The sequence below is a fragment of the Pangasianodon hypophthalmus genome, chromosome 8 (genome assembly GCF_027358585.1).
Source record: "Pangasianodon hypophthalmus isolate fPanHyp1 chromosome 8, fPanHyp1.pri, whole genome shotgun sequence".
Taxonomy (NCBI): domain Eukaryota; kingdom Metazoa; phylum Chordata; class Actinopteri; order Siluriformes; family Pangasiidae; genus Pangasianodon; species Pangasianodon hypophthalmus.
This window is the reverse complement of record NC_069717.1, coordinates 27,243,206-27,265,173: the sequence shown is the minus strand read 5'-3', so window position 1 is coordinate 27,265,173 and position 21,968 is coordinate 27,243,206. Positions and strand designations below refer to the sequence as shown.

The following is a 21,968-nucleotide window of genomic DNA, read 5'->3' as shown; positions in this document are numbered from 1 at the left end:
GGGATTCACACATTAATACAAAAACAATAAGATTTTGAAGTGGTTTAATGATTATATGTCAAGGTAAAATGTAGTTATTGTGTTCTGGGAAAGGCTGAATTACTGTTTTCTAATTGTGAAATAGGTTTAATTAAGGTTTTATCTGAAACATGCACACAGGTTGTTGTCACGGACACTTCACCTGTGTTTAATACAGATTTTAAAATGTAAAATCAGTGAGACACAAACGGCACCCGTTCATGGTATCACCTAATTTATTTTTGTAGGCGTAAATAAAATATTTAAGTTCATAAATATTGTGTTTGCTATTTGGACTATTAAAAACCACTAAAAATATAAAATCATACATAGAATTAAAAAAGCTAAACTAATTTGAAAATGACCTTTTTTTTATAAACAGCAGTATCACTTCTCTAAGGCATTTTGAAACATCTGAGCTGGTGCTTAGCCACTGTAAAAGCTGTTCATCCTTACAGAGCTTTTATTAACTCGAGCAGGGTGGAAATTAAATCTTGAGGCCACACTGCTATCAGTTTTGTCACATCTGTCACTGCCTTTGTCTTTCCGTCGTATTGCAGGATGCTATGTGTGCTCGATGCCTATCAGCTGGAAAAAGATGCGTCACCTTAGGATTTTACAATGTGAGCGTTTATTGACATTGGAACAAAGTGCTTTGATTGAGAGGATATTGGATTTTCACTGTCACGTTCCACGCAATCTCGTCTACGTGATTATTATGTTTGCAAAAAAAAAAAAAAAAAAAAAAGCAGCAGTGTAGGAAGACATCTTGCTTTGTAAGACATATGTAGCAGATTAATACCACCAAGTGGGTCCCAATCATTATACCTGATGCAGCTGGTTGGGTATTTGAGGTGTTTAAATACAGTTTATGTCCTTGATTAAGATCTACTGTACTACACCTACACATTTGATCAGATTTGTAGAAAAAAAAAACAGTTTGATACTGTGAAGCAAAGTGTTTATTTGAATCATAGCCATCCAGTAAGGTGAAATACAGTATAACAACTCACGTTACTCCACATCCCTGTTGAATACTCGACTCTGATTGGTCAGAACATTCTAATACATTCTAATACTTTCTCGTTTCTATAGTAACAACTCACACATGGACACTCCAAATTATTCAACAAAGAAAAACGTATAATCCTTTATATGATGATTAGTAACTGACATTCAGGAGGAGATGTTTATTAAACTCTTATGGAAGGAGTCTCCAGTGTGAGCGATGCATTTTTCCAGAATAGAGGAGTTTACACTTTCTTGATAGCATGACAAGCTGCGTTTTTTTTTTTTTTTTTTGTCTTATTAACTTCAAGAGAGAGAAAAAAAGAGAGGCTGGTGAGGGAACGACTGTTTATAGCTACTATAACATAAGTGAGAACAGGAAAACAGGAAAATAAAAATTAATTCGTTAATTTATTAATACAAAATTGTAATCATTGGCACATTGCTGTGGTGTAAGAGGAATAAAACACTTCTGGAGGTGCTGTTATAGGAAAATACTCAACTTCAGATTGGCAACAGTAACCTGTCGTTGATTCTTTGCCTATAACAGCACACCCCCAAGTGTTTTATTCCTTTCAGTGTGTGTGTGTGTGTGTGTGTGTGTGTGTGTTACTCCTCGGGGTCGGCGTCACTCTCGTCACTCAGGGGGAACTCTCTACACTGACGCTCTGTGCTGTAGCTCTTCACATGCATGGGACACTCCTGGGATAGAATCGCCTGCGGGAAAAATCGACATAAATAAGCAAAGCCTGATGGGATAGTATGTGTTGTGTTTGAGTGTGTGTGTGTGTGTGAGTGTGTGTGTGTGTGTGTGTTACCATCTTCTCCTCCCGAGCAGCAGGGTTTTTAAGAAAGAAGCACAGGGGTGCATAAAGAATATTGACCACCCCGATGATCACCATGAGATAAGGGAAGCCGATCACGTGTACTATAGCGCCCCCTGTAGATGGACCTACGTCATAATAAAGGTGAAACGTCTCAGTTTGTCCGGCTAAATATTGTGAAAAATATACATTTTTGTGCTATAGTGTGCTTTTCTCCATAAGAGTAAAAGAAAATAAAAGCAGTATTACACACTTATTAGTTTATGGCACTCTTTAAAGGTGCAATTTGTAATTTTTAAAAAATATTTTCTAGACCTGTGATAATCAGAGAATTTCAAAGATCCCTTAGAAAAAAATGGCATTTACAATATTTCTATGCACTAACTCTCATTATTTTGTTCAATTTCCACATCTGTTTACATTTTTCTGGCCCTGAAATTTGCCCTGCCCCCTGCTAAAACATTAGCCACTCTGCTTTGCACCTTCCTTAAGCCCCAACTCACGTTGCACACGCAGTTTCAGGCATAGTGTTCCAGATAACGTGAAGTCATTGTAATTCACCTCATAAGCTGCAGAGGGCTCTAAAAATGACAAACTGCCGCTTTAAAATGTCTAAAATGCCATAACAAATTTGTCCAAGCAGATTAGTTTTTTTTAAAGTTAGCGATAATGTCAAATATAAATCTTTACCTATAGCGAACCCCATACAAAGTGCCACATCCGCTATGGCGTACACACTGCCATACACAGAGGCGTGTCTGATATCCACCAGGTAGCCCATTATAGCCATCATGGACGAATCAACCATTCCTACAAACACAAAATACAAACTCCAGCCATTAGTGGAAATGTAACACTGTTCCTGCTCCGTCAGTGTTAGCAGTGCAGTGCTTACCAATAGCGAATCCTAGTCCTCCGTTAGGACCAATAAGGCCGTAGATGTCTTTGGCCAAAGGAACCTGTAAGAAATTCAGATTTTACATTTTTCAGAGTGGGTTTTAGAGAAGAATAGGTGCTAGACCTGTTTTAGTATTACTTAGTTAGTCGCTTCCTGCACACAGAGACAGCTGCTATTCCTGAAAGTAGTATTAACTACTGTATATTATTAAGTGAACATGAAATTTACAATTTACCTCAATTGTTGATTAATGTTGAAAAAAATGAATGCCTGAGTGTCTTAGTGTTTAGACTTTGGTCTTAGTGAATGTCACGTGAGACGTGGATGAGGTCGCAGGAGATTTTTTACTAACCCTTATTTCTACTGTAGCTCTATGCACGTAAAATAATAATTAAACCCGCCAGCGTATTGTTATAAAAACTTGATTGGAAGTAACAGCTGGGATGAGAAGCGACTTTGATAAGCTGCAGTGCAACACTATACTATGTGATATATAACAGTTAAATACTGTATGCACGGCATTATATGTGTTTTTATGCACAAATATATTTTGATCTGAAACTGGTTTAATGTCTATTTTAATATTTAAATTAAAAGAGGATATCTATCATTCTGTGGACTTATTTACAGTAATGCACTGTGAATTTCTAAAGTAGCACTCCTGTAATTTCTATTAATTATTTCATAGAAAGTAAATAAATAATGATTAAAGAATTAATAACTTTATTCATTATTTATTTGGGGCCCTTAAAAAGGGGTGAAAAAGGTTGAGAACCGCTGTTTTAGTGTTTTTCTTCTTTACGTTTGCACTGGACCTACAAGGCTAGTGAGGCTAACAGGTAATGGAAGATTATAGCTATAGCTATCTCATATTTATCTCCAAAGTTTGGCTAAGTAACACAGTTTGTACATTAATGTACATTCAATATACTGTATGTATTTCCATGATTTGTCTTCAACAAGACTTTATTTTTTTTGTTCCTTGACATCCTTTTGTACATTTTTTATAGATAACTGTGTGCGACAGTGTCACAAACCACATCAATAAGTCTGTTTTAGATAATGAACAAAGCAACAAAGCAATTTGTGGTGAGTGTGTGATGTGGTTTGCATGATCCTAAACAGTTAGCTATCATCTGCTCTTAGATGGTCACTAGATTTTACTCGCTTTTGCCCAGAGACATATTAGTTAAGCGAGGAGGTGGTGATACTCACGCAAAGGAGGCTGATGCCAACGACGATCATGCCGATCATGGAGCAAAGCCACCTAGTTAGAGTCAGGGTTATGAAAGTCAGTGGATCATTTAATTTTAAAACCTCAATCTCAAACGATTTACATGGCAACAAATCACATCTGAAGTGAAAATATCTCGAATATGGATGAAGTTACTGCAAGATCTATTTCACGTGACATCATTTCATGCCATGTTCATTTGACCTAATAATAATAAATCCAAATTACTCTTAATATGAACACCATTAAATGTTATTTATATGTTATTAAATGCACCAGAAAGACACTTTACCTGCCCATTTTGTTGGCCAGCAGGCCAAACAGGTTGGTTCCAATTAAGTAAGACACGCTAGCTGGTAGAAAAGCCACCCCTGCAATATCAGCAGCCTCATCAGTGGATAAAAGAAAAAAAAAAGAAAAAGGCAGAGCTCATGACGGCAACAGATACAACAGACAGGGAACACACACTCCGCCGTCTTCTGAATACACTCTCAAACATATCAGAGCTTTTGATCAGGCAACTGAGCCTCATAGAAAAAGCAATTAAAGTAATACCCTGAGGCGTTGACGTCCCATGGAAGAAGTCTGGAGCCACCTCGCCTCTTTGCTTTCCGTCTTTTAGATCAAAGGTAAAGGTAGAGATTTCGGCAGAATTTTGTTGCTTTGAAAGTCAAAATAAAGTCGCAATCCTTCCAAAGCCATCATAAAAGATTATCTACTCGCAGTGACGGGAAATAAGTATGTTTGTTGTTATTTGATGTACTTCCAGTGCATAGATGCACTTCAGATTTACACACATAATGTCTTTGGATTTTGTACTTATAAATATGACCAAAAAGGGTATGCATTCATAATTCATAATCGAAGGGGGAAAGTATCAGACACTACAAATTACCAACCTCAGTACTAAGTTGCAAAGCTGTTGTTGGCAATTACAGCTTCGAGACATCTAAGTTACTAGCTATTTATGGCATTGTGGTTCAGTTTTGATCCATTCCTCTTGTCAAACTGTCTTCAATTCCCCAGGGTTACAGGATGGACACTTTATTTGTACTTTATTTGTTTTTTTATTGTTTACTTTATTTAATCTGTATTATGAAGGAATGAAGCAGGTGGTGGAGTTTCTTACCAAGCTGCCATTTTGGTGAACACATGGTCTGCATCATCCATATAGGGAGAGTGGGCTCCAAAATGGCTACGCCCATGTTGGCAAAGCACAAAGATCCTGCGAACAACCTCACATCATCAATATCACTGTGTCGTAGTTTGGAAAAAATTGTATTGTTCTGGAAATAATTCTGAATTTCACATTACAACACATAATGTCCAAGCGATAATCATACACACGTAATTCCCTGATAGATGATAAGCACCACACACAAACACACACCTGCGCTGATGAGTATGTAAGGGTCCTTCAGCAGAGTTAGCAGTGGTGTGCCCTCCATACTCTGAAAACAGAAAACACCGTACTCATTCGAGCTTAGCACAAAACACAGAATTCCACAATTAAAGGTGCGATAAGTGATATACAACCTGAATATGTATAACTTTTTATGGGCTGTAACAGAACACAACTAACAGGGGTATATATTAGGTTCACGATTCATATATATATATATATATATATATATATATATATATATATATATATATGAAATATTCATCCCAAATATAAAATTATGCATAATCTTTTCTCCAAATATAGTACATTAGTCAAATTAGACTTAATAAACGTCTTAAAATAAGCCTAATAATGAACATATATAAAAACATGCAGTTTAACAAAGGACTATATGTGTAATTGTTTATATGGTGATGTTTTCTGTAAGAAGATGTTTGTTTAACATTTAAGGAAGGAGTCTCCAGTGTCAGCGCTAAAGCTAAACTAATTTTTCTGACATCTTCAGGACATTGGAGTTTACACTTTGCGGCTTCATGGAAACATGATAAGCTGTAAGTTTTTTTGCTGCTATAACGTAAGCGATAACAGGAACTAACTTGAACTAAGTAAGAAACACACCGTCGCATTGTTCATTATTTTCCAGTAGCAGCAGTGTTTTATTCCTCTTATACCACAGCATTTATCAAAGATCAAATTTTTTTTAATTAAAGAATAACACAGTACTTTTTATCCATTTATAGTTACATTGAATGTTGTGAACCGTCCACAAAACAAGTGAGTTTCTGTTATCGCTTTTGTTATAGCAGCTATAAACTGTTGTTCTGTTGTGAATAAATGTAGTGAGGAGAGAGGTGAGGTGTCCATGCTTACCCCGGGAGATATCTTAGAGGGCTGCAGGATACAAAGCTGGAGTGCTTTGTTTAAAAAAATAAATAAATAAAATACAACATTAACACAAAAATGCAACAATAATCATAACATAGAAAGAGCAGAATTTAAACATTTCACCTCACCTCCATCAAACAGAGCGAGAAAGGCCAGGATGAGAAACGGAGAGCTTTTACCCACAAACTCGTACATGACACTGCCGAAAGGAGCACCAACTGCAAACACACACACACACAAACACACACACACACACAATATCTGAACCACTTGTTGTATTAATTAGTGATTATTGTGATCAACTTCTAATAGTCCCGTCACTCACTGAGCACACCCATGGCGAGTCCTCCTAGTGCTATCCCCATGGCAGTCCCTCTCTCATTATCATCAGTGTACACACTGGCCAGCATGCCCAGTCCTACACACACACACACACACACACACAATGACAAAATGACACAATGATATGCATACAACACAATCAGTAACATATCTGAACCATTCAGTAATCACTACAACGCCGACCTGCCTGTAACAAGCAATCTGCACTAAAGGTTTTTATGAACTATATATCATTGCTATTATTTATCATATATCACAATTTTTCCACTCTGTTTAATGCACCCAGAACTGCATTCAACTGCCATTTCAAATTACAACTGAGCCTACCATTTCCACTTCAGGTGCAATATTTGTATATTAGGTGCAATAATTGAATATTAGGGTGGTAATTGTGTTGTGTTGTCTGAGATGTGTGTGTTGAATGTAATACATGTAAATATATATATGGTGAATAAAATGATTCTGATCTACTTTGGTTCCTGATATTGTGTAATCATTGAATATACACACTTGTGAGGTGTGTGTTCCTGTAGCTAAATAATGCTATCCCTACATCTACACCTAATTCTAATGTAATTTTAGTAAACAATATTTTGTAGTTGTAGTAGTTTATGTTAAAATAAATCAACGAGGACCAACCAGATGTCTACACAAGGCCAAAATAGTCACGTATTCCAATCAGGATGGGGACATTTGATCACCATGAAGGAGTAAATACATGCCCCCCCAACACACACACACACACACACACAGAAACACACTGTACCTGCAACAGAGGAGAAGGAGGAACCGATGCCCTGGAGGGAACGAGCGAAAAACAGCAAGGTGTACGTCTCTGAGAAAGCAAACACTGCACGGCAGACACACACACACACACACACACACACACACACACACACACACAAACAACCTAATTATATTAGATCAAAGCAAACCATTAAAACAGATGACATTAAAACACACCCCACACACCCACAAACCACATTCTACATTTATTCTATTGAACGAAAGTACAGATAATGAAATTAACATATAATTATTGCCTAAAATTAATCTTGGATATAAAATGAACAGTGCATGTTCCCATGATATTTCAAGCATAAAACATATGGCTATCTTGTATTTTTTTTAAAAGTTGTGCTATTTTTCTGCAAATCATTTAACATACATTTAATACATTTAATATATGGAGAAGTTGTCCTGGAGAGAACTAACAGCAATGAGCTTCTTCCTGTAACGTTGAACAAGGTTGGAGACACTTGTAGAGGATCTTGTAGAGTTCTCCATGCAGAACATTTTAAGCTCTTTTATATTCTTAGGTTTGTGCATGTGGACAGTTTTCACTATTTGAACTAGGATTCAAATGCAGACACTGAGATGCCTTATTGGAAAACAGTGATTTTGTGTCCTGCAAACATTTCTCTATGGATTTGGATGGATCTTTGGAGACATTATCTTAACGCCATGGCAGAAGCAACCAGGTTTTGGACTAAGATATCCTAGTACTTAACATGATAACACTTCATGATGTAATGCATGAGGCATTTGTGAGCTCATGTATGCAGAAGAGGGCAGATAGCGCTTTCCCCCGGGTGTGTAATGCTTGACTGTGACGCAGCCATTCAAAAAGATGTGGTTGTTTTTTTTCCCCATTTTTTTTTCTTCCTAATTTAGTCTTGGACAGTTCGTACCCACTAGCCAGCTCTCAGCTATCATACGAAAGCTACCAACTGGGGAGGGTGAAGGTTAGCACATGCTTCCTCTGAAATGGAAAATATATATAAAAAAGTTTGACTTTGGCCAAATAACCAAAACAAGAAATCTGGTGTTCATGAAAATGCAGTTATGTTGGTGAAACATTCATATCCTATGAGAGCTCCTGAGGTTATGTATAAAGAAACTCATTAATGTGAACCACAATTGATCAACTTTAAATCATATATTTTTTGGCCACAAGTTAATCAGTGATATGGAAACTTTTGTAATTGTGGCAGGAATTTTTTTAGTTTAGTTTGGTCTACGAAAACATTGATACACAATTTACTAAAAGAAAAATGAGGCCTAATGTGTGTAATCTTTGTCCTATACAGTCATTTTTGCCACTCCTTTTCAAGGGTGCCAATAATTATGGAGTTGAGTGGCAAAGATTTTAAAAATACAACAATATATATATATATATTTTTGATTTATTTAGTTATGGTTATCAAATATTTTGAAGGTTTTACACTGTCATGACATGCACTGGCTTGTTACTGTAATTACATGTTTGATGTTCATGTATTTAAGTGTTACGTTTTGCTTACTTATCGTGGAGGCAAACATGATGATAAACCCAGCAAACATGGGTATATGGTACCCGATCCTGAAAAAGAAAGAAGCACAGATCACAAATCAGCTCACTGAATGCTGTACATGTTTTGTATCATTGCATTTATTAGGCTTGAAAATGTTTTGGTTTTTTTTAATAATAGCTGGTTTTCAAAATGAACAGTTTTTCTTTTCTTACAAAGCAAATGATGTTTGTATTTCATTCATGATAATTGGATTCAGTCATTTGTATTTATTTGATTTAACCTGAATTCCTAATGCCCTGTTAAAAGAGTACCTTTATATTGAGTACCTTTACATCTACCAAAATAACCATTAGGGAGCTCTTTCATCCAAAACAAGCTGCTTTCATTTTCAGTTAATTATTATAAAGCTCTACAGAAATTCCCACCCAAAACCACTACACTCTGGTTCTTCTCACTGGAGGAATCTTAAAACAGAGGGTTTCCCTTGAGGAAACCTTTTTTTGCTTTGGATTGAGCAAACGCAAGAGGAATCTCCTGAAGAATATCAGAGTAACTCTGAAGTCTGAAAGGGGAAGCAATCTTCCAGATAGTGGAATTACAGAAGGAAGAATACATAAATACAAAAACACTGTTAGATTACCAGAGGAACTCGGTTCAAAGAGAGTAAAGAGCCCTCAGATATGATGAGGATTGGTGTTGGCAGCCTATCAGAAAGCGGACAGCGAAAATAATATTCTTTTTAGTTAATGTCCTATAAATTCCATCAAGTTCCCGCACCATCACTTCCTTCTCCCCTCTCTACTATTCAAGCCTCTTCATCAGAAGCAATGCAGATCTCCAGCCTAAGTTCTCAGAGTTCTCCTCATTCCACAATCACACGCCATGCCATTTAGTTTAAGAACTGATTCGACGTTCATACAGGGATTAGCAACCAACCCACTGCATAACTACACACCTGTTGGTCAGCGGACCCACGAACGGGTTGACCAGAAGCTGCACTATAGCTTTGGATGCAAACAGGAGGCCAACTCTTATGTTCTCATCCTCCAGAAACTTCCTGTCATCCTTGCAGTCACCCGAGTCAGAGATGCTGGCATTCCCATTGGAGATTGGGGTAACAGTTGAGTCACTGAGGTTATCCTGGGTCACGGTGTTGGTGTTGGTGTAGGTCACGTTATCATAGAGAGAGAAGATGGAGGAGAAGGTGGGCTGGTCCGTGGTGGGAGGAGACAGAGAGGAAGAGGAGGATGAGGAAAGCTCACTCGGTTGATGCTCCATGGCATAAAGGAAAGTAGGGATGATGGGAACTGGAGAGAACAAGAAAAGAGATGATCAAGAAAGTGTGGTAATGCTGGTAATGTTGTAAATTCAGTGCATGAGATTAGTGTTACTCTATTACAGGAGTAGTTTTAGGAGGAAAAAAAACAATGTTATACAATTTTTTCCTTACCCTGAATGTATATGATTTACCTTTCTAGTTTTGCAATGGAGCTAACAAGTACAGGAAGTCTGTTTCACCCAACGTGGTTAAGAACACAGTGCAACTTACTGTAATCTATTGTATATTTTATATTATTGAAAATATTGAAAACTAGCCTTTTTCTTCCTTACTGGAATTTGGTATTTTCCATCCACCTTGCCCTCACCTAACAAAGTTGAAGGTGGAGTTTACCAAAAAGCGAAAGTGATGTAGATTATAATATAGTGTGTATATGCTAGAAATGTAACTGAATATGAATACATTATTTGGATTGAACACATTATTTATACTAACACTACACAAATACAGATATGAATAAGAGGCACACTATTTTTTTTAAAAAATTTTAAAGCTTGCTAGAAGGATTTGCAGGACATCTAAACCAACTGAGGCCAATTTTGAACTCGAATCAAGTAGCTGAGGTTGAGGAAGTGTAGAAGGTCAGGAGGTGAATAAAGTTATGTTTGGCGATTTGTTGTTATGATTTGCAAATGAAAATGATTTGTTTTTTCAGGGTTGCTGGGGGCATAGTTGGAGGGTTCGCATTAAAAAAAAATCTTCTAGTCCAGACCATACTCACTTCTGGTTTAAAACAGAATACAGATTACTGTAGCACTAAGCAAGTCAAGATAATGGCATGGCCTTAGAAAGCTAGTATGTGGATGTACACTCTGAGTAAACTGTGTTCTTCAAGATTTTTTTTCCAAATAGTTAAGGGTTCTTAGTTTAGATTTCCCCAGGATAGACCTCGGATCCACCGTGACCCTGACCAGTATAAAGTGGTTACACAAGCCTTGTAGCTCCAGTGCAGAACTGAAGAAGTAAACTGCAGACACAGAACGTGTCTTGAGTAAGGGGTAAGGGGAAATGGTGTAAGTTTGATTGTTTTTGTCAATAGGTTCCACTTCATTTTACACCTGAGGAAAATCTGTGTAGAAAACCATTGCATGTGAGTCAGTGTGTTCAAGATGCTAAATTAGCATGAGTGTTAACATGTGTAGGGCTACTGACTCACCCACGACAGTCAGCAACATGTTATCCAGCAGCAGAGCCACACACACGACCACCAGCACGAGGCACCGCGAGCCCCTGCTCTTCCTGATCCACTCCATAGGATTCAACACAGCCATCGCCAAACCTGGTCACTGCACACACACACACACACACACACTCATTTGCGCATTGTAAATGACTGTCCATGTGTTTGAGGACGCATTCATTTGGTGTAATGTCAAAAGGCTTAGTCCCATTCTGACACATCGGATATACACAGTTTGCACCATGGCAGGTCTTAGTGTTTTATTACATGGTTTGTTCATGTGCAGAAATCCACAAAAAAAAGTGAAAAAAAAAAATGAGTGTGTGAAAACACATTGAATTTTACCTATTTGAAATTTGAGCTTGTAGTGTACTTTGCTGAAAATTGTATAATGTGCTAATAATCATAATAGGAGAAAGCCTTGGAGGATAGGCGGGTTAGCATATTTAGCATATAAGGTGTGCTCAGATAATTAAATTTTCACATTCACAGATTTCAGTTTTCTTAATGTTAGAAATGGCTTACTGTCATTTGTTACTTAGATTTGTAATACTATCTTGTGATACTATAACATACACGTGTGTGTCAATGCAATATGTTGCAATAAAATAAAATATTTGTGTCATATTTGTGAAAAAAGCCAAAAAGGTGATGACCCATTCTGATCCACTTGGTCAAGTCCCAATCCATTAACCTGAGAGAATGCTAACCTACATATGATCATTACAACTTTGTTCAAATGTGTGAAGCTGTAACCATTTCACTTCTTGGTCTTTATCATGTACACATAAGACTTCTCATATTAGTCCAATTACTTTAGTTGAATTATTATGAGGATTAATTATTATCATTAGGAGTGATTCCACACTCTAGAACTTCCTGAGAAACACGTTTTTCCACAAATTAACATGACCTAAGGAATGGTGCATATTACGACATCATGAGCGATAAAACCTAGTTGAACTTTTCAGGGAAGGTTTTGACATAAGGAATTCCACACCCAACAATGTCTTGAGAAGGTCTGGCATTATAACGCCATAAAACATTTTACACGCTAGGACGTTTCAAGAAGTATCACACGTTATGACATCAAGTAGTGATTCCATACACTATACCGGATTGAGAAGCTTCGGCATTATAACATCACGAGAGATTCGACACACTAGAACGGCTTGAGAAATATCACACGTTATGGCATCATGAGAGGTTCCACCCACTAGAATGTCTAACGAAATGTTCACAGAGAATGTTCTGAGGAAAACTGCGCAATATGACAACATGAGAGATTACACATATTAGAATGTCCTGTGGAGTGTTGCTTATTATGACCTCTTGAATGGATCCACACGCTAGACCATAGAGGAACATTAGGAATTATGACATCATGAGCGATCCGTACCCTGGATCGTTCTGAGGAATATTGTGTATTACCTTTATCTCATTATTGATTATTGTACGTTATGATCATGAGTGATCGTACACACTATTTTACACACTTGTCAAGGAAAAATTGTGAATCATGACATCACAGGTGACGCCACACACTAGGAAGTCGCAAGTTACATTTTGTATTATAACATTATGGATGATTCCTCACAAAGAATGTTCTGAGAAAAACTGCGCAATATGACAACATAAGACATTACACATGTTAGAATGTCCTGTGGAGTGTTGCTTATTATGACCTCTTGAATGGATCCACATGCTAGAACATAGAGGAACGTGACATCATGAGCGATCCGTACCCTGGATCGTTCTGAGGAATGTTGTGTGTTATGACATCACAAGTGATTCCACGCACGGAAATTGTGCATTACCTTTAACTCATTATCTATTATTGTGCATCAATTGTGCGTTATGATCATGATTGATTGCACACACTATCACACACTTGTCAGGGAACACTGTGAATCATGACATCACAGGTGACTCCACATACTAGGAAGTCGCAAGTTACATGTTGTATTATAACATCATGAGTGATTCCAAACACTAGAATGTCCTACACAATGCTGTGTATTATGGCATCACGTGCACTTCCACATGCTAGAACGTTCTGAGGAACAGAAGAGCACACAAGCCCATCACCTGTCTCATGTGAAGCACAATCCTGACATCATGTGTGAAAGATCGGTGACCAATACGAGCTGAGCTGAACTGTTTTCCGTCATGTTTGTTTAGATATGAAGTCACATCTGCAAGATGCCAGGCTCCAAAATTTGGGATCACTGGTCAAGTGTTTTATTCTTATAGATTGATGGCTGAAGTATGGTCCAGGATGAAAATCTGTGAAATGTATCCTTATATCTGTCACAATTTCAACATCACTTAAAATTGCATAAATGATATAATGTAGTGTGGGTCAGGGATTAGCGAATAAAGATGGCTTGTTTAGATTTCCTAAACCCTGTGTTTCAATTAGGGTATATTATTTAAAAAAAAAATACATACTGCTTATGGTGATTTATTTACCTTCATAAATAGTTGTTAATGCATGCACAGTAATCAGCATGAAATATTGACCAGGAGGAAACACTCACGTAACACAGCCCAGGACGTCTCTCCTGACACTCAACATTAACGTCCTTAACCACCATTGGTATGGCCCTTGAGCAAGACCGTTAACCCCCTAACTAAATAAATGGTACATTCTGTGAGCGTCTGCTCGGCTTCAGTTTGACAGCAATATGAAATTAAACTAAAGCTGATCTTAGTTACCTTACTCATGTCTCTCATCACACTCCAGCTTCCACACACACACACACACACACACACACTCAGGTAAACAGTGATAAGATGATCTTTAAACTGTCTAATCAGCATCCATTTGCAAAGACCAGAAACCGTGCAAGGGTGGCAAGATCAACATTAATTACGTCCTGATTCAGACCCCACACTCAGCAAACACTCCTCACACTCCTCACACTCATCACAAAGGAACAGTGTGTTCACAAAACACCCAACTGTTAATCTTAATTAAAGAATGATTAACAAAGTGCAATTTCAGTTTGCTACTACGCTAGCTAGGTTAATCATGTGATGTCTGTAAAATCCAGATTTCTATCCTGTGTATGCAAGTTTATATAGTCTGCTTTATCCCGGGACTAGATCCAAAATAAAATAAAATAATTAAAATAAATGAGTAGAGCGCATGGTCTACGTAACAAATGAGATATGTTAGCCTACGACTGTTTATTATATCAAAATTTTAATTGTATTACCTGTAACATTTCATTTTTTTTATTAATGAAATTTAACAATTGCAGTAGAAATTAAGTTTACCATGTATCATTTTTTAAAATAAGAAATAGATGTTCACATTCATTTTCCTGCCATTTCACCCCAATTAATGTCTCTAACATCATGCAAAATAAATAAAAATATTAATAAAAAAAAAAGAAAGTCTAAGATGAAAACCTTTCAAATTCCTAAGCATACATTTATCAAAATTAATAATAGTAATTAATTCATTATTAATTCATTATTAATTAATATAATGAAATGAATATTATGTAGTGAAAATACAAGATCATAAAAATAATACTAAAACTGGTCTTACCTTCAGTTGCATTGCCCCTCACTGTGTGTGTGTGTGTGTGTGTTCAGGACAGGTGAGCTGTGTGCCAGGTCACTTATTGGACCCTACATGTGTGTTCGGTTCATTTTAAGAGACAGCCCTTACACAGAGACTTTATTAGGACGACCTGCCCCCCACGCACACACACACACACTCACACACACACACACACACACACACACACACACACTGCGTCAGAGCTAGGGTAATTGTCAGCATCTGTTGGTCTTTATTGGGTAGGTGAATGACCTGAAGGCTTCTGTTGGCCACAGTTTATCTTTTCTATCACATTCAGCCTCACACAGAGACACAGACACAGAAACAAACACACACACACACACACACACACACACACACACACACATACATACACACGCCAAACAGCTGTTTCTCCAGTGCGCAGTTTGCTGTGTGTGTTTCATATGCTGGAGTGGAAAATGTTCGTTTGTGGTACACTGATAAAATAAGTAAGTAAGTTAGATAGATAGATAACTTTACATACTTATATACATATATGTGTGTATGTGTGTGTGTGTGTGTGTGTGTGTCAGATATATGTATATATATATATATATATCTGGTGATGTGCTATCTGATGGGTTTTTTGCATGCAACAGCCTCAGGCTTTAAAGACTTTCTTTCTACATCCGTCACCTGCTTGGTGCTCAGTTTCCACTTATCTCCCCACTCACACACACACACACACACACACACACACACACACACACACATGTTTAGCTCTTTGAGAGCAGACACCAAAACCCTTCACATGGTTGATCATATTAGCAGGACAGTGCAAAGCAAAAATGAACGCCAATAATGGGAGGCCGTTGTGTCTTCCTGCTCCTGTTAAGCCTCGTGTGTCTTTGAAGTCAGTCTCTCTTGGCCATCCTGTTTGAACAGGCGGGATAATTACAGCTCTCCCGAGGCTACTGTGGGCTGGAAATCCCACATTTAATGCAGGTTTGATCAGGAAACTCGGCCTTGAACGGAAATGCTTTTCATCTCCCCATTCAATGACCTGCTCGGGCCATTTAAAAGCAACATTAGCAGCCCTTGTAGATCAGTAAAGTCTAATCTTCTGGTAATTAACCGGCGGTTTAAAAAAGCTGTGAAGAAGCCGGCTCAAGCTGAGGGCGCAGGTAAATCACCTGTTCCGGTGCAGGAAAGCGGCTCCCATCCGGGGCCTACTGATGCGGTTAATACACAGGCCTTGTTCAAAGAACTCCAATAGTTTTGATGACATACACTTTTGTCTGAAGGTGTAACGTGTAAAAGAGCTTTTCATCTCCAGCTTACAGGTAGTAATTGGCCTTAATTACTGCTCTAATGCCAGGCCTGTTATATAAACGATCCTATTTTGACGTGTGTTCACAGTGCAGGCTGATGCAGAAGAGACACGGACTTCTTTAACATATCTGGGAAGTTTTTTTTTTTTCTCAGAGCTACGTTCAGTGCGACCCTCTTCGCCATGTGGACACTTGCTGTTTTTGCGCTGGGCCTCACCTCAGCTGTTCTCTGCTTGGACTCCAATGAGATTCGCTCCTCCAGAGAGATGATTACGGACTCTGAGCCGGTAAGAGCGCAACCTCATGCTCATCTTCATCCTCAACCTCTTCTTCTTCATTCTCATCCTCCTCATCCTCACACTGACTCCATATCCAAAAATAACACACTGCTGATTGTACTTTAATGAGCAGTGAAGATCTTCATTTAACATTGTAAGAGTTCGTTCAGCATTGTGTTTAATGTTCGTTCATTAAATAAATGCAAAAAAAAAAGTGCAATGGTTTGGAAAATATGACACAAAAAATATCTTGAAGACTTTTCTTTATTATAATTTAAAACACATCATTAATGAGGCTGATCTGAACTGTCCATGTTGTGAAGTAGTATATAAAGTTATAAATAAATGATAAATTATTATCAACAGTTTCTTGCACGTCTTATAATGTATACAGTTGAATGCACAAGTTTGCATACATTTACTTTAAAATAACAAAAAATCAGGGAGAGATTTCACCGATTATAACAAAGCAGAATCAGAAAGTAACACAAAATGGTGGATATTAAGGTATAAATAGTAAAAAAGTCAACATGATATTTCTGATTATTATTTGCACATTTATTCCACCTGCTGATGTTTTCAGCTCTCCAGCTGGTGATTTTTTCAGGGTTTCTCTCCTTTTGTCATATCTTGTGTCTGTTTTTTCTCCATTTCTGAATGATAGTTTTCACAGTTGGTAACCGTTCTCCCTAAACACTGCAATATCTTTTCATCACCTGCTTCAGCTCTAATATTTTTCAGCTTGTGATAGTTGTTTTCCTGATTCTGATTCCCACTGCTTCACAAGCAGTTTTGCTTGACTTTTTATCTTCATTCATTTCACTCTTACTTCTCTGTTGTCTTGTAAAGCTCATTACAAGAAATAAAAATTACACGTTAAACGTGAGATATGGTTCTACTGATGTTCTTTGACCTTGGACAGACAGTGATGGTGTCAGAGAAGGTTACAGTAAACGTGAGCGTTCATAACAACGTGAGACAACGACAGCAAAACCGCGAATGCACTAATCAGCAGGTTGGTACAGAAAATCACTAATAACTGGATCACTTCACACACTGCCCGCTGTCTCGTGATTGTTTTTTTAACCTCTGAGGTCTGGAGCGGATGAACTTACACTGATCGCATACTTTAATCTCTTCCCTGAATCCAGGAAAATGGATGCCAGGGCTCAAAGAAGAGACCGGGTCATAAAAGGGCTGAAAAAGGTAAAAACTCAGATACACATTTCTTTACAGGTCTTTTTGAAAATAAAATCATAAACCGCAAATGTAACCATCTCACAACTTACTAAAGTCCTCAGTTGGTTTGGTTATGAAGTTTATGAATGTACAGCCACTATATTATCACGGGGGGTAGAAGAGATTTAGCAGCTTATAGCTACAGTCACTTTAAAAATCAGTGCTTTACAATTTTTTTTAGTTCTCTTGCTGCCGGGAATGAAAAAGAGTTGCCTTTTAAAGAACTCTGTTTTAACTGGAGGTGAAGCTCATTTCAGGGTCAGAAACTATGTATATCGAACCCTAAAAAGAAGAAGTGATGCAAATTCATTGTATTGGTAATCTTCAAATTACAGTTTGTTTGTTCTTGAGAGATCTTTTAGACTACAAAACATTTTAAACATTACAAACTGCACCTTTAAAAGTCTAGTTTTTATTTAAAATGTTACTCACCTCTTTGGGCAAAATTAAAAAAAAACAATACAAGTTTGATGATATGGTTGTCTGAAAATTCAAGCGCACAGATGCAGCAGCTTTGTTCTTCCTGAAACTTTATTTATTCTTTTTTTTTTTTAATCTTCTTAGTAGTCAGCTTAAACATTCAGTATGTACAAGCAAACATTTCATATAACCAGCAGGAGTTTTTAAACCTTGTGCATAAATCTAGTTCTGCTTTTATCACGTACAGTTGTATTTTGCACAACTCATATAATATAAGAGTATTATATCATTGCTAGTACATACATATTATCTATTCGTGTAACTATGGAAGATTCAAACATGATTTTATTGTATTTGTACGATGACAATAAAGAAGTTTCATTCTCAGTGATTAAGGACATATCACAAACATCAGTGGGTAATGTTGCTGCCTCACAGCTCCAGGGAACCGAGTTTCCATGCATGTCCATGTGGGTTTCCTCTGGGTTTTCCGGTTTCCTCCGGGTTTTCCGGTTATCCTGACACCTCCCAAAAACATATCAGTAGGTGGATTGGCTAAAATAAATTACCCCTGTGTGTGAATGTGTGTGTGAATACTGACTTGTGTTTGTCCAGAGTCCCACTCAGGGCGTATTCCCACCTCACACCCAGTGTTCCCGGGATAGGCCCCGGATCCACCGCGACCCTAACCAGGATAAAGTTCTAACACATGGATCACGATATAGATACAGAACTAAATTTATAAAGCAATAAGCAATCGCAAGGCTCAACCTAAAGTGGGGTGCTTAAAACCCCTTTACACGAGATATCACTTTATAAAACGGTGACAAAAACAGTGTGATAAAATCCAGTGTTTCATCAATTATTCAACTTATTATTAATAATATTCTCAATTAAACAATTCTCCTGCCATGCAGTGTAGTCCATTAAGACCCATTAAGTCCATTTGGTTGCTAAGCAACGCAACGACTAAAGATTACGGCATTCTGTAGATCGAACAATGACTTGTTGCTGCCTTCGGAAGTCCTGTCGGAAATATCGTAGTTACAAGGTTGACGCACATGAATGCCAGTACAGTGTAACCATAATTACAAGTGGTATTTGGGGGCGTGTTTGGGGGGGCGTACCAATTCTTTTTAAAAAATGCAATGGCAGCCCACAATATGCTTGTGACTTCTACAAAAGACAGGAAGATTTGAGTGATAAATCTGATTGTTAACTGTTTAGTTCTTTATTTTCTTTCAGGAAGGCAAAAATAAACTTCTTGTCATTGATAATACAAAAACAAAATGTTCTAAATCCACTTTGAACACACACCATGCTGTAATTGCCACTTGTGAACTCGTATGCACGGACTTCTGAGGAGAACTTGAAGGCAGCACGAAGTGAAGTGTAACGGTTATTTCCCGTTTAAAAACCCGGCGCATTAATACACACTTCAGCTGCTGTGATGCGGTCAGGTCACAGGCGTGCTTGTAGCAGGGATTTTCTTTTTTACAACAAGGTTTAGCCAGTTATATTTGAGAAGTTGTCTATTTGGTATTAACATATGTGACTCATTTCCAGCCACAGGGGCCAAGAGACGGAAGTGTGTGCGGTCACGTGACTGCGGAGAAGGCTGGTGCTGCCTTCAATACCCCGGTGGGCGACGGTGCCAGAGGGTTCTTCAGGAAGGAGAGATGTGCCTTTTAGGAGGGCGACCCAAACCCACATCCCGCAGACGGTTGGCCCGCTGCGGCTGCACTGCAGGTCTGAACTGCCTCCCGAAGCCTGGTAGCCTGAAGGGACAAGGAGAGTGCAGCGTTGACGAAAACCAGTGAGACATATATGCATATATATATATATATATATATATATATATATATATATATATATATATATATATAACACAGTGCATGTTGAACACTTGGCCAATTATTTTTGAAAGAAAGCAGTGTGGATTCATCTTTACTGGCCAAGATATCCCACAATCCTTTGCGGCACACCATGTCAGTCTGGTGACAAAAAACAAAACAAAACAAAACAAAACATGGAGTGTGGCTAGCAACAGACTAGCCAGTTTGTTTCCTCCTCATAAATCCCCAGCACTTATTATTATTATTGTTATTATTATTATTATTATGTAAATTTGTTCCATCCCTGCTGACAAAAAAACAATAGAAACCATCACAGAATTTCTAATAGCTTCCACTACAGATACCATTACAAACCATCAGCTAACCATTACCATTACTGGTCCTTAATGGGATCCACTAGACATAACATTCCACCAATAGAAGGCAATAAATTACCAGTAGAGACCCCCAGGGACCATTAGTGAAGTGAAGTGAAGTGTAGCCAAGTATGGTGACCCATATTTGGAATTTGTGCTCTGCATTTAACCCACCCAAGTGCACACACACAGTAGTGAACACACACCCGGAGCAGTGGGCAGCCTTTTTTGCTTCCCGGGGAGCAGTTGAGGGTTCGGTGCCTTGCTCAAGGGTTTCACCTCAGTCATGGTATTGAGCTTGGAGGAGAGCGCTGGTCATTCACTCGCCCCACCTACAATCCCTGCCGGACCCGAGACTCGAACCCACAACCTTCAGGTTCACCTTCAGGTTACAAGTCCGAGACTCTAACCATTAGGCCATGACTGCCCCCCATTTTCCCTTAAAACCATTACAAATTCTGTGAGGGTTTCTATTGTTTTTTTCAGCAGTGTTGTGTGTTTTAGGCTAGCTTATGCTAATAACTAATAAATATGTTTTTTTTTTAAAATAATATTTACAACAATAGTCCTGATCCTGAGAACATATTAGCTGTTAAACATCTCTATTTATATTTCACTAAATTTATACAGAACATGAGGTGAATATTTCTATCTATATTCACAGTGATATTCTTCATTTAGCTTAGCAGTGCCTACTATTTACCACTAAAATGTTTTCAATTGAATTAACCTACTTAATTAGAAGAATACATCAGTATTAGCTTATTAAAAAAAAAGAAAAGAAAAAAGAAAAAAACTGCCGAGTCATTAGATTAGAGCTAGAAAACAAGGTAGACACCTGCTTTCCATTTCAGACACACTGGGCTGAACAGGGTTTTTAAATTTTTTTTCTATTTTTTATTTTTTGCTCTGGCAAGTGAATGTGTAAAGTTTGAATGTAAGCTGATAGGCTAAGACATGATGGTGACCAGATTTTGCTTTAATTTAGTTGATTAGCATTGTGTAAACTGTGTGTCTAAATCATGGCGTTCACCTCAGACCTCGCCACACTCGTCTGCTGAGTTGTTAAACTTTCAAACAGGCTTGAGAAAGTGGTTTACGACACTCTTAGACACAGTGTGAGCTATAAAAATGGAGGAAAAAGGATTCCGCAGAGCTAAAACCAGTTGTAGCTTCATCGTCTAGACGAATCACGCTCTTCCTCGGCACGCTGTGGATGTGAAATAGTTGGAAGTGTTTCAGATTACAAAAGGGTTTCAGTGTAAATTAAATGTTGACCTAATTCATGAATAATTATACAACGGTGCTACTGAATTCTCCATTCTGATTGGTCAGAAGATGTTGATTAATTTTCTACAGCAGTAGCAAATCACAGGTTAATATTAACACAGTCGTTTTAATACATTATCGTATCTTAAACAGGGACACCCACATAATCGAATGCTATTCATTTAAAACAGATTTAAAAAATGAAATGTGCAGTTATTTAGCAAAAAGGAAATGTGTAATCTTTGATATGTGAAGTT

The 21,968-nt window shown here is 37.7% G+C and overlaps 2 protein-coding genes across 3 annotated transcripts; one reads left to right on the top strand and one right to left on the bottom strand.

Annotated features, from left to right (window-relative positions):
* Positions 1–957: 957 nt before the first annotated feature.
* LOC113546107 (chromaffin granule amine transporter) lies at positions 958–15,124 on the bottom strand. Of its 2 annotated transcripts, XM_026945831.3 has the most exons (16): positions 14,987–15,124; positions 11,404–11,533; positions 9,864–10,215; positions 8,918–8,976; positions 7,381–7,464; positions 6,598–6,690; positions 6,401–6,490; positions 6,258–6,301; positions 5,373–5,433; positions 5,112–5,207; positions 4,275–4,353; positions 3,964–4,015; positions 2,746–2,809; positions 2,541–2,660; positions 1,845–1,978; positions 958–1,743 (listed from the first exon to the last, which is right to left on the bottom strand). In XM_026945831.3, the coding sequence occupies exons 2-16, from the start codon at positions 11,516–11,518 to the stop codon at positions 1,636–1,638; spliced, it is 1,551 nt and encodes a 516-aa protein (XP_026801632.1). In that variant the 5' UTR covers positions 11,519–11,533; positions 14,987–15,124; the 3' UTR covers positions 958–1,635. The 2 variants fall into 2 exon arrangements, with proteins under 2 accessions (XP_026801632.1, XP_053091861.1); XM_053235886.1 differs by lacking the exon at positions 1,845–1,978.
* A 1,151-nt stretch (positions 15,125–16,275) lies between these two features.
* On the top strand, positions 16,276–20,233 carry LOC113546127 (dickkopf-related protein 2-like). Its single transcript, XM_026945869.3, has 4 exons — positions 16,276–16,580; positions 17,494–17,586; positions 17,723–17,777; positions 19,797–20,233. The coding sequence occupies exons 1-4, from the start codon at positions 16,476–16,478 to the stop codon at positions 20,048–20,050; spliced, it is 507 nt and encodes a 168-aa protein (XP_026801670.2). The 5' UTR covers positions 16,276–16,475; the 3' UTR covers positions 20,051–20,233.
* Positions 20,234–21,968: the final 1,735 nt, after the last annotated feature.

Bases quoted from the DNA above. Each gene is read 5' to 3' on its own strand.
- LOC113546127 (XM_026945869.3), top strand. From the start codon at position 16,476: ATGTGGACACTTGCTGTTTTTGCGCTGGGCCTCACCTCAGCTGTTCTC. The intron at 16,581-17,493 runs GTAAGAGCGCAA...GACCTTGGACAG, and splicing joins TGATTACGGACTCTGAGCCG to ACAGTGATGGTGTCAGAGAA. The intron at 17,587-17,722 runs GTTGGTACAGAA...CCCTGAATCCAG, and splicing joins GCGAATGCACTAATCAGCAG to GAAAATGGATGCCAGGGCTC.
- LOC113546107 (XM_026945831.3), bottom strand. From the start codon at position 11,518: ATGGCTGTGTTGAATCCTATGGAGTGGATCAGGAAGAGCAGGGGCTCG. The intron at 8,977-9,863 runs GTGTGTAGTTAT...TTTCTTTTTCAG, and splicing joins GTGGGTCCGCTGACCAACAG to GATCGGGTACCATATACCCA. The intron at 5,208-5,372 runs GTGTGTGTTTGT...GGTTGTTCGCAG, and splicing joins TTACATACTCATCAGCGCAG to GATCTTTGTGCTTTGCCAAC.